At 42.5% G+C, this 13,519-nt stretch overlaps 1 protein-coding gene across 1 annotated transcript in view; it reads left to right on the top strand.

The window, feature by feature from the left end:
* Positions 1-13,519, top strand: part of LOC143982517 (AMP deaminase 2-like) — a 235,981-nt gene that overhangs the window by 202,343 nt on the left and 20,119 nt on the right. The window contains exons 16-17 of the mRNA XM_077481331.1: positions 4,201-4,374; positions 4,581-4,691. Of these exons, the coding sequence (XP_077337457.1) occupies positions 4,201-4,374; positions 4,581-4,691 (285 nt within the window). The remainder of the gene's footprint in view (positions 1-4,200; positions 4,375-4,580; positions 4,692-13,519) is intronic.

The raw sequence follows: 13,519 nt of genomic DNA, 5'->3' as shown, positions 1-13,519 counted from the left end.
TGCAGACTAACTTGGCAGCAGTCACCATTCACAGGAAAGTGTCTCTATTGCGATATCCCACTGTAAGGGACTGCCACATACAGATTCCCGTCCACGACACCCGCTTGTGTCCATGTTGCTAAGGGCAACAGCGACATCCATAATCTCACTCCCCACTTTCATCTGTGTTAGCAGGACGATGAAACGGTTTGCAAAACAGTGAGTAGTGCCCGCACTGTACACACGCTAGACACATTTTTAATCCAAAAAACACGATGCCCGCTGTAGTTGCCACGTATGACAGCACATGATTACAGTCACTGAGTTGTGGAATTTGTTACTATTGTGAGTGTACATTGGTGCAACTGGGTGCAGGAGGCGTGCAGTCTGCACTGATCCTGGATGGTTTCCATGGGCAACAACACTTGGTAACAGACTTGGATTGTTTGCTAGGGGCAACTGCCAGCAGGTAAACTGTGAAGGCAGATCTCGGCGGGACCTCCATTTGTAGCGGTACCCTCGTAAGGGCTGCTGATTTGGTTACTAGCATCCGCCAATCACCCTGCTGCCAGCCCCCCATTCACCATTTTAAAGACAATGAACAGTCATTTTCCTCAGTTTTGTTGCTTTTATTGTGGGATACAACTTGGATGGGCGAACAGGGAAATTTGCGATGCCCATGATACAGCACATTCTTGGAATTAGTCGTGGCCTTGGCCTTGTATCTTTGTATTTCTATGCAATAGCTTCTTTACTGACTGTTTCTTCTTTTCTTTGTGTAAATTATGCACTGCATAGCTACGAGTTACTAGCTTCACTTCCAAAAGAGCAAAAGGAACCACTCTGAATAATTCCCATTTGTAAACTGGAATGATATTGTCTTTATGAATCAAAGAGCCAAAGCTACACACATCTGCTCCCTCCAGACTCCATGAATCGGACAGCCACCCAGTCTTTGGAGGGCATTACCAATGTGCTAACCAGGCCAGAGACGACACGGCATCTCCCCCCACTGACCTGACACATGGCAACAAACTACTGCTTCCAGCCAGTCCATCACTAACAATGCTGTGTTCTCCAGGCCACAGCATTCTACTCTGCTCTGAAAAGTTTATCTTCTTATGTTACACTGACCTTCTTCTCCAGAACAGTTCTGTGTCCCCGGTCACAGAATGCTATTCTACTCTCTTCCACTTGACTGCTACTTCCTCTGCTTGATCCTCTTTACATCCAAGTCCTGTGTTCCCCAGCCACAGCAGCCGGATGCCTCCTTAGAGATGAAGATCAGTATCTTTAGCTCCTTCCTAGCGGTTCCTCCATCCCTCCTCCACACCCGCTGCATCCCCCAGGTCGGCATGCGTGGAACAGCGCGTTAAACATCCATTCTGTCTTTCTGCTCCACAGAACTCATCCCTGTAAGCATGTGACCCCAGCTCATATGAGAGGCCTGCCCCCTGCCAATGCCAAGAGATAATTGGCTCCTCACATGAGCTGCCTGCCACTCAGGTCTCAGGTCCCACCTATTTTCTAGAAAAATCCATCTGAAAGCAGAGAGGGCAGCTCTGATCCAAAGTACAGGTGGCCACACCCCCCACTACACTGAACACTCCCAGTTCCAAATCACAACAACCAAGCCCAGCCTAAAGCACAGGCCTGTCTAAATGTACCTGCACTTTGGCCCTGTAGCTATAAAAATACTACTCTAGCACCTACCTTTAGGTAGAGGGTGCTACAGTAATAATGTCACTGGTCCCTAAAAAGAGTAATTTGGGGTCAGATTTGTCTGCCGCAATGTCGCAGTCATATTAAAAATCGCAGATCGCCGACATTGCCAATAAAAACAAATAAAAGTCCCTAAATCTATCTCGTAGTTTGTATATGCAATAACTTTTGCTCAAACCAATATACTACTATTGCCATATATATCGGCCGAAACTGACTGCACACTTAATCTACTGGCTACCCTGCCTAAACTCTCTCTTAATTCACACTATATACACTGCTGCCATGTAAGTAGTCTTATATAGTGTGGGGCATGGACTTAGCCCCTGAGCCATGATTGGCCAAAGGCACCCTGCCTTTGGCCAATCATGGCTCTCACAGCACATTGCGCTGTGATTGGCCAAAGCATATAGGTTACATAGTTAGCAAGGTTGAATAAAGACACCAGTCCATCCAGTTCAACCTGAGTGAGTGTCTACAATTGTCCCTATCCCTGTATACTGCACACTTACATCAGCCCCTACCCTCAAGGAGCCCACAATCCAAGGTCCCCATTCATATACTAGGGCCAATTTTGGACAGAAGCCAAATAACCTACTTGCATGTCTTTGGAGTGTGGGAGGAAACCGGAGTACCCAGAGGAAATCCACACAGGCACAGGAAGAACATGCAAACTCCAGGCAGGTAGTGCCATGGTTGGGATTCAAACCAGTGACCCTTTTTACTGCTAGGCGAGAGTGCTAACCACTACACCACTGTACCACTACACCAGGTGCATGCTTTGGCCAATCAGCAGTCTTCAATGCACAATAATCTTGCAATGCATTAGAGGGTGCTCCGCGGAAGGCGAACGTCCTGCGAGTGCCCCATATATTTGTTCTACAAACAAACGAACAGCTGACTCAAACATAAAGCCCATAACTAGTCTCTGATATGGAAACGTTTGTTTGAATGTTCTGCCTAGGTGGGGAGTAAAAGGGCCATTCCAATGCACCAGCTGTGCCAGTAACAACTTGCCATTCACATTTAGACATACTTAGCTTATGACATCTGTGATTTGCTCTAGTGGTTCAAGGCTGTATTGGAGGTAGGAAGTTTAATCTTGATAAAAGCAATAACATACCAAATCTCAATTATGAGATCTGGTATGTTATTGCCAAATCAAGCAAATAATAAAAACATAAAATAATAATAGACATACTTCACATATTCTGGACACTAGTTTTCAGCCTGTAAGAGTCCATATATTCATTGACTTTTAGCTCATGCATAAATTCTCAATATTATATGCAGGGATTGATGCGGTGTCAGCATTCCACAATGAACAGTGACAGCAGAAGAAAAATAAAATGGGTGAATTTCTATTAAAGGATGGATAATTTAGCTGAAGTGTGAAAGATTATATTCAATCCTTTGTCTACTTTTGCAGTTTGTTTGTTTTTGTTTTTTTTGGGCTAAATTTATGGATATTCAGCTCGGTTTAATAATGGGCATATTTTAAAGGCATTATATGTGACAATGACCAAACTTTGACTGAAATTTAATTTTGCTACAGTGATGGATTTTGGGTTATTTATTAAGGGCCCAGTTTTAGCTATCAAAATTATTTTGTAGTAAAGCCATGAAGGAAATCTAAAACAATATGAATAGTGATGGGCCATTGGGTTGTTCACTTAAAGACAGATTCTTTTTATTTACTATTGCACAACTGATTTTCACCCTAAACATAGCTAGTAAGGCCCCCTTTGCTAACTTGTTACAAACACTTTGAAAGCTGGTTGCTTGTAAAACTTTTCATAGAAAGTAACAGGCAGTTTTAAAAGGGACTCGAGTTAGGCTGGTCTTACATGAATCAGTTTTTTTGGCTAATTGAAAAAACTGAGTGGATTTCCTCATCCAAACAAGTGAGGTGGATGAAAGAAAGCTTCCTACTCCTCCACTGTCCGAATACACTGATCACAGCTGATCTAAAGAAAATGTTCCAACAACTTGGTTCGAGAGAAGGCAATGACTTCTCTGGAATGGTAATGGGCATAAATGGATCAAAATTCGGCTGGGCTTTACTGAAAGGCTGAATTTTGATCCATCTACAGCCAGTTTTAAGCTGGTAAGAGATTAAAAAGACACTTTAGCAGTTCATTTTAGAGAGGGTTAAGGGGAAAAAATGTACATTTGGTAAGATAGCAATGTTACATTTAACTTTAGAAAATAAAACAAAATTTCTATTATTTTCCATGGCCAAAGATACACTTTTTACATGCCCTGATCAATTGGGAAGCAATCGAATGGACATTTCCATAGATAATAGTTAAAAATACAATTTCACCTGTTTAGAAATACACTCCACAGTGGACTGGTTGCACATAAAAAGAATGAGCTATGGCCATTATAATTGCATAGAATCAGGCTTTAAATTTTCAATTTTTATTTAGCTTGTCTCCTCTTCATTTGTCCACCTTTGTTTAAGCTCATTTGTTTCTTCTATTCCTGTTGCTGCAGGCGCCTGTTTTGCAGTATTTGTACTACCTGGCACAGATTGGCATCGCTATGTCTCCTTTAAGCAATAACAGTTTGTTTCTGAGCTATCACAGGAATCCTCTCCCTGATTTCTTATCACGTGGCCTTATGGTATCATTGTCCACAGATGACCCTCTTCAATTCCATTTTACAAAGGTATTGTTGTGCACAACATTTATATATTTTATAGAATATTACACTACTATATATGTGTAGTTTTCATGAAGTTTAACCCAGGAGGTTTTATTTTATTGGCAGTACATTTATTTCAGTTATCTGCAAGGGGTTAAGTCTTATGATCACAGACAATAAAAATCTCATGTGTAACTGAATGCCTTCTCATGTTTATATCTATGTTATAGGAGCCTTTGATGGAAGAATACAGCATCGCAACCCAAGTATGGAAACTGAGCTCGTGTGATATGTGTGAGCTGGCACGAAACAGTGTTTTAATGAGTGGATTTCCTCACAAGGTGACACAATTATGCATTAGATAATTTACTTTTGTGAGCATTAAAAGAAATGTAATGCCGTATTTTTTCATGGGAAAACTTCAACAAACAGGTGTTACAGATCAATTTAAAGTAAAACTGCACTATAGATATATGAAAGTTGTGATTTCTAATCTGTTTTACTGACTATGTTAATTCCCTTGCTGTCATACGGATTCAGCAACTTGATGAGACACTGTCACCTTTGCAGGGCAAAGTCAGTCACAACCCCCTTATACTCACTTTACATGTGCTCCCTTAAAGCTGTTATTTTCTTTGCAGTTGTAAATAATACTCAGCACTTCCAACTAAATTCCATGTATCCACCGTTGGAGGTGTAGGAGATTTCAAGCGCAATACGATTTCCCTTCTTGCATAAAATAAAGCCTTGGTGAGAGAGAACTTAGTATACCGATCTGCCTCCACATCCTCCATATGGCCCAACAACAGAAAAAGTGGGTCAGGGCGTAGTGTCAGATCACATAATTGACTAAAGGCCCATGTCACTGTATCCCAAAAGAGACTAAGTAATGGACAGGACCACACCATATGTAAAAAGGTACCAGTGGACCAGCACACCTCGTACACAGGAGGTCGGTTTGAGGGGTGTAATGCAAAAAGTTTAACTGTATGAACCGATCTTTGGATGAGATCATGGAAGTCACATTGGTGAAGACACAAACCCCCCAGGCCTCCTTTGTAAGCTCAAGGATACGAGTGTACTTAGTATCATAAGCTACTGAGAGATGAAGCTACAGGGAAGACAAGGGCTTCCAGATCACTCGTGAGGCAAGAAGGTGTTCAGTTGGGTCAAACTCCAACACAATAGGCTAGAGGGAATTGTGTGCAGAGTGCATGTTTCAATTACCAACACCATAGATCCTGATAGGGAGTATTTTTGTCTCAAAGAGCTAAAGGGCACCACCCTCCTGTCAGAAATGACATGCTTTAACGTTGTTACCCTTCAAAGCGATCACAATTGCGAATCAGGGATTTAGTAGAGATGAGGGAGCGAGGGATTACCCCACAAGGGAACATGTGTGGAAAACATGGAGGACATTCTAAATACAGTGGGTATAGAAAAGAATCACCATTAAAATAATCACATTTTGTTGTTTTGCAGCCTAGAATAAAGACTAACCCCATTTTTATTTATCCAGCTGTATTTACTAGTGCAACTTATAACATCCAAGTGAAAGATATAACACCAACATGTCAGAAAAAAAAAATCAAAAACAGATTTACTGAGTTGGAAAAAGGATCACCTCCACTTATGTCAGTATTTTTTTGAACCACCTTTTTCTTTAATTATAGTCTTTACTGTTGACTGTTGGGATAGGTCTTTGCTAACTTTGCACATCTAGACTTTGCAATATTTGCCCACTCTTCTTTGCAGAACTGCTCAAGTTCAGTTAATTTTAATGGTGACCATTTGTGGACTGCAGTCTTCAAGTCATTCCACAGATTTATGTCTGGGCTCCGACTAAGCCTAAGCAAGGACAGTCACCTTTTTTTCACCTTTAATCACAGTGTGATCATTTTTGCTGTGTGCTTTGGGTTAGTGTCATGTTGGAAGTTAAACCTTCTTCCCATTGACAACTTTCTGATAGAGGGCAGCAGATTTTTCTCAAGAATTTGATGGTATTTTGCCCCATCCATTTTAATTCTATCCTGACAAGTGCCTCAGAATCTTTAAAGTGCATTTAAGGTGGTCAGATGAGATTAAAATTGAATTACTTGGCCTCGAGTCCAAACGATATGTCTAGCGTAAATTATTTTTTATATTTTTGACGTGTTGGTGTTATAACATCCAAGTGAATGATATAAGTTGCACTAGTAAATACAGCTGGATAAAGCAAAAACTGTGAATGTCTTCATTTCAGGCTGCAAAGCAACAAAATATGATTATTTGAATTTGGGTGATTCTTTTCTATACCCACTGTATACTTTGGGCCTGGGTAGGAGTCACCTTCATAGGCCCGATTACAGATGGATGGACCATGGGCCTCTAAGTTGCTGAGGGCCGCATATGAACCCAGTAGGGCCGCCTCCAATGTCACCACTGGGTTGTGTCTAGGCCCGGGAAAACCACCAACGCATCGTGACCAGTACAGCCACCCAGTAATATAGTTGAACATTGGGCAGAGCCAAACCACCTTGGGACAAGGGCAGCTGCAAAGTCAATTTAGCCAGCCGGGGGGCGGTGGGGTCCACTCTGCCCAGACAAAAAATACCACCATGCTATCTCATTTCTGAAAAATCAGCTTGGGGATAAAGACCGGAGTGTTGCGAAAAAAAAGTAGACAAACTTTGGTAAGAAAATCATTTTCAATATATTCACCCGACCAGATGGAGTTAGGGGAATATACTTCCAGGAGGTGGACCTGTGTGCAAACTGAGACATCAAGGGAGAAACATTATTCTCCAAGTAAACAGCCACGGTATCCCCTACTCGGATCCCTGAATAGGTAAACTCATCTACCCACTGAAGCAGTGTATGAGTGTCAATGCAGGGGGCAGAGTGGTGTTACGGAAAAAATACCAACTTATCCCAGTTCACCCAAATCTCTTCACCCAAATCTCTGAAATAATGCCAAAATGATCAATGATAGCCAGCGCCACTTGCATAGATGAATATAGCCTCTGTACCACCTTCAGGGGTAAAGTACGCTCAGCTGCAAGGGGAGCCGCTCTCAGCATCTCAGCCTTGGTGAGTACCCTGACAGCCTCTCCCCACCGGATTTGCTCAAAGGAGAATGGCTAAAGGCTCAAAAGCCCAGGCAAATAAACCCGGGGATAACGGGCATCCCTGATATTTCCCCCTACCCAAGGTAAAGGAGACCGATAATGTTCCTTTAGTTCTAACCCTAGCCCTTGGATGGGCATACAATAATTCCAACCAGGACAGAAAATGGGGGCCAAAGCCAGTCGGAACCACTCAGAGGTAGTCCCACTCAACCAAATCAAATGCTTTTTTAGCATCCAAGGATGCTACCACCTCCAGGCAGTTCGGAGGGGCCAGGGCCATATTCATATGGAGACATCTGATATCTGTGCACGACCATGCATAAAACCAGAATGGTCTGGATGCACTAAGGTCATGCTCAGTGTATTGAGATGGTTAGCCAACATTTTAGATTGGAACTTTGCATCTGCATTCAGCAGAGAGATGAGGTGATTAGAGGAGCACATATCAGGGTTCTGCTCCTGTTTTGGAATCACCACGATCACCGCATCACTCAGAATCATCTTAAGTGGATCCCAAACCCTGTACAAAGAACAAGTGAAGACGAGGAAGCGGTTCCTCAGCATAATTTTTATAAAATTTAACAGGAAGCCCATCAGGGCCAGGAGTTTTACCCGATTGAAGAACGCCCAATGCCTTTTGCACCTCCTCCAAAGTGATAGGAGAGTCTCAAGTTTTTCTTAGTAGGTGGAGGTAATAACAGGCAAATCTATCTCGGCCAGATAGTGCTAGAGGTTGCTGGCCGTATAGGTCACCTAAAAACTATAAAGTGTCTGATAGTACATCACAAAACGTTCGTTAATGTCCACAGGGTCAGTAAGTATAAGGAAACAGTCATGTCTGTAGTGGGCTGCATAGAAAAGATTCACCATAAATGCCTCACTGAGCTCTCAATGAAAACAAAGAGAGAAATAGAACAACTGACTGATAGCAAAGCTACTTGCGGTTGTCTCAATTCAGGAGATGGCATCCTCTGGCGATTTAAAAAAGTGTACACGTCTCCATCTTCCACTCTTAACTTGGCAGGAAATAACCTACTGTACTTCAGGCCTTTAGCACATGGTTTGGCCCTAACATGGTCTAAAGACTTCCACTGTCGCTGTGTCTCCACAGAGTAGTCAGGGAATATAAGGACTTTAGTGTTGTTATAAAGCAGGTCCCCTTGATTACTAGCCTCACAGAGAACCAAATTCCGATCTCTGAAGTGCAGGAGTTTGAAGATAAATGTATGGGGTGGAGAGCCTGGCTGCCCACAGGTCGCTGGGATGCGATAAACTCTATCAGCGGAGAGGTAGGGTGAGAACTTAGCACACAGGAAAAGTAATTGTAGGAGAGTTCCACAAAGGTGGTAGCATCAGAACTCTCCCGAACCTGATTATTTGCAGGTTATTGCGACAATTGCGGTTCTCTGCATCTTCTGTCCTTGCTTCCAAGTATTTGACCTTAATCTTTATGGTGGCGAGATCTGCATTATGGTCTCATTGGACATCTTCCAGAGAAAAAACTCTGTGCTTAACCTCCATGATATGCTCCTGGAATCGATCTAAATCTCTGCGGATAAGTCTAATCTCAGTTTGCAGGTGGTCAGTCTTAGTGTTAAGGGCAGCCTGGCAGCCATTGATGGCTTGCATAAGGTAGTCAAACTTAGTAGAGTCCGAGGAGAAAGGCTCTGGACTGTCAGTCTGGGTCGCCATGTGGTAGGCTTCAGCAGCCCACCAAGGCCACAGTACACACAGAGTCTGCTGTACAGCGAGACAGGCTGGCACTTCTCCCTCTAGTCATCGCCTGCAGGAGCAGCACTGGGAGGATGAAGATCCTGCAGAATCAAGAGTAATGCCCGTACACACGAGCGGATTTTCGAGCGGTAATTCCGCTCAAGCTTGGCTTGCATACACACGGTCACACAAACGTTCTACTGTCAAGAACATGGTGACCTACAACACTACGACGAGCCGAGAAAATGAAGTCTAAGCGCCTAATTGTTTCTGAGCATGCGTAGGAATTTTGCACGTCGGAATTTGTACAGACGATCGGAATTTCCGATCGGAACTTTTTCCGACCAAAAAATAGAGAACATGCTCTCAATCTTTTGCTGGCTGAAATTCCTAAAGCAAAAGTCAGATGGAGCATACACGCGATCACATTTTCCAACCAAAAGCTCTCATCGGACTTGCAATTTCCAATCGTGTGTACGGGGCTTCACACATCCGCTCTCAGCACCATCTTGGACACACTCGCCATCTCAGTCCCATTTAAGCCTGGACTTTGACTAGGCCACTCCAAAACCTTAATTTTGCTTTTTTTGAGCCATTCAGGAGGTGAACTTGCTGGTGTATTTTGAATCATTGTCTGGCTGCATATCCCAAGTACGCTTGAGCTGGAGGTCACAAACTGATGGCCGGACATTTTCCATTTTCTGGTTGAGTGCAGAATTCATGGTTCCATCAATTATGGCAAGCTGTCCAGGTCCTTAAGCTGCAAAGTAGCCCCAGACCATCACAATACCATCAGCATGTTAGACTGTTGATATAATGTTATTGTCAGGGCTGGGCTTAGTCCTTCCCTCTCTGAGCTAGCCACTCAGCTGTCCGGCTAATTTCCAGCTCCTATCTCTACACAGTTACTCAGCTGTTGATGATATCCTGCTCATCAGTCCTGCCTACTTAAGCCGTATATGATGAAGAGAGGGAGCTTTTTCAGCCCACAAAAGGGGGGGGGGGGGTGGGACTTTACATGAAGCACGTGACTGCAAAAAAGTAAATAGGTGATCATAAGGGAATTTTATTAACGTGATCCTAGAACATACAAATGATAATCACAATTTACATATAATTATGCATAAAATACAAAAATGAGTCATAGGGTAGATAGACATACATCGTAATATTCATATCAATTGTAAAATGATAAACAATAATAACAAGAGATAATAATGGGTAAAGCAATCAATCACTCAATAAAATTTCCCTAGTTCACCAACAATCCGAATGGAGCACAGCAATAATTAAACAGTATAACCTGCAGGACCTAAGGCCTCATTTAGACCTGTGAGGATGAGTAATTAATCATATTGTAGAGAATGTGAAAGGAACACGGCAGAGGTTAGCTCTACGCGTTTCGTGGCTTCCATGCCACTCGTCAGGAGCAAGCACATGTAGTATCGATAACTGTAAAAGATATGAATTTGAGCAAGAGCGGGATAGACAAGCGCAGGTATAATCAAGGAGGCAACCTTGCCTCTTCTTTCACTGATGGTTTCACCTGTACCGGTTTTTCAGCTCTTTAATTTCACCTCCTTGTACCACTATTATAGGTTGATGAATTAATCATCACCCCACTTCTCTTTTAGATACGCCTCGGTTCTCGCGCCAGCCTTGTTTGGCGCCAGTTTCATCTCTGTGGGGCCCCCTGCCGCGGCTCCCGGTTGGGGGGTACTTCGGATGGTTTATGGTCCCCCACCACTACACCACCATTATATAGAACTCTAGTGAGTATAATTACATAACGTAGTTATAGGGGTTTTTATGCCTCATCCTTGATTATACCTGCGCTTGTCTATCCCGCTCTTGCTCAAATTCATATCTTTTACAGTTATCGATACTACATGTGCTTGCTCCTGACGAGTGGCATGGAAGCCACGAAACACGCAGAGCTAACATCTGCCGTGTTCCTTTCACATTCTCTACAATATGATTAATTACTCATCCTCACAGGTCTAAATGAGGCCTTAGGTCCTGCAGGTTATACTGTTTAATTATTGCTGTGCTCCATTCGGATTGTTGGTGAACTAGGGAAATTTTATTGAGTGATTGATTGCTTTACCCATTATTATCTCTTGTTATTATTGTTTATCATTTTACAATTGATATGAATATTACGATGTATGTCTATCTACCCTATGACTCATTTTTGTATTTTATGCATAATTATATGTAAATTGTGATTATCATTTGTATGTTCTAGGATCACGTTAATAAAATTCCCTTATGATCACCTATTTACTTTTTTGCAGTCACGCGCTTCATGTAAAGTCCCACCCCCCCCCCCCTTTTGGGGGCTGAAAAAGCCCCCTCTCTTCATCATTTACATTGGGATGGAAATGTATGACCTTACCGCGCCATTATTTCAATAAAAGTCCCTAGGGATGGAAATGTGTGACCTTACCAGGCCATGATTTCCTGAAAGTCCCTAAAAACCCCTCCTTCTCTCTTTGCATACTTAAGCCGTATAGTCCAGAGGATCTCTGCCTTCGCCTTGGTCAACATCACAGAAACTTCCTTCGATCCTGTTTAAGACTTGCTTTGCTGACATCCCTTCTGGCTCCACACCCTGCTTGCTGTTCCACTATATTGATCCCTGACTTCTGGCTTGGCTGACTATCTGTTCTGGTTACTGAACTTTGGCTAGTGTGGTTTAACTGTACTTCTGTCTCGGCCTGATTTCATGGTTTCTGACAGTTATTTTTATGAAATGCTGTGTTAGTTTTACGTTAGATGTAACAGGACACCTGTCTACAGAATATTTGTCCAAAAGTCTTGGGAATAATCAAGATGTTTTTTGGCAAATGTGAGACAAGCCTTTGTGTTCTTTTAGGCCAGCAGTGGCTGTGGTCCTGGAACTCTTCCATAGCTTCCATTTTGACCAGTTTCTTTCTTATTGTTGAATCATGAGCCATGCCCTTAACTGAGGCAAGTGAGGTCTGCAGTTCTTTAGATGTTATGTTTTTTTTAATGACCTCCTGGATGAGTTGTCATTGTGCTCTTGGTGTCATTTTGGTAGGCCAACCACTCCTGGGAAGGATCACCACTGTTCCAAGTTTTCTCAATTTGTGGATAATGGCTCTCACTGTGGTTCACTGGAGTCCCAACGCCTTAGAAATGGCTTTGTAAGCCTATCCAGACTGATACATGTCAATTACTTTATTTCTCATGTGTTCTTGAATTTCTTTAGATCTCAGCGTGTGTTGCTTTTTGAGATCATTTAGTGTGCTTCACTTTGTCAGACAGCTTCTATTTAAGTGATTTCTTGACTCATCAGGTCTGGCAGTAATCAGGCCTGGGTGTGGCAAGTGAAATTTAACTCCGCTTTCCAAAAAATTTGGTTAATCACAATTTATTCATGATTTCGGGGGCAATTACTTTTTCACTTAGAGCTAGGCAGATTTGGACAGCTTTTTTCCCTTAATAAATGCAATCATCATTTAAAAACAGCACTTAGTACTGATCTTTGTGTAATATTAAAACTTGTTAGATGATCTGGATCATTTAAGTGTGACAGATATGGTAAAAAATAATACATCGGAAAGGGGGCATACACTTTTTCACAGCAATGTAATTCAAAAGTTTTCTTTTAGGGTCAACAGGTTTTGTTTCCTGCTATTGGAGAGATATAAAAAAATGCTGTCAGTGGTATTGTTAACAAACCAAAAAAGGAGTATATAAGTGAAACTCATTATAGTCATTATAGTTTACATACACTTTAAATACATTCTGAGCCACAGACCTATAACAAGCATCCAGATGACAAGTTGTGGGTTCATTCTGCATATATGTGATGCCCTTCTTGGTCAAATGGCATAATAATGAGTCATGCATGGACAGCGTTAGTCCTGTAGGAGTCTGTTGCATTCACCCAGGTGGCCAGGGGTGTCTACGCATTAGCCGTAAATGTTGCCTCTGGATTCTGCTGTTTTCTGTGCTATAGCCTCATACAAACTGGTCGATTAGCTGTGAGCCAGGTGGTGTGTGGTCAGAAATGCCATTGAAACATCATCTGTCTGCATCCAGTGTTGGTCTGAGGCTCTATTCACATGTTACTGCTCAAATGAGCATGCAGCGTTTAGCTCTGTTGCCAAGAATCCACTGATTCTTACCAGTGGCCAACCCAAGCTGTCCATGTGAATTTGACCACTAACATAGTGGACCATTGTACTAGAAAAAATTCTGTCATAACAGTGTCATAAGCTGGCTATGTTTGCAGTTAAAGCGGAGTTCCACTCAAAAGTGGAAAGGCTTCAAGGCCAAAAGGCTTCAATGCCGGCTTCCCTTACCAGAAATCGCGGCTG

The sequence above is a fragment of the Lithobates pipiens genome, unplaced genomic scaffold (genome assembly GCF_037356315.1).
Source record: "Lithobates pipiens isolate NorthernLeopardFrog02 unplaced genomic scaffold, aLitPip1_a1.2 Scaffold_16, whole genome shotgun sequence".
Taxonomy (NCBI): domain Eukaryota; kingdom Metazoa; phylum Chordata; class Amphibia; order Anura; family Ranidae; genus Lithobates; species Lithobates pipiens.
The sequence above is the reverse complement of the archived record's forward strand: the minus strand, read 5'-3'. Positions and strand labels throughout refer to the sequence as shown.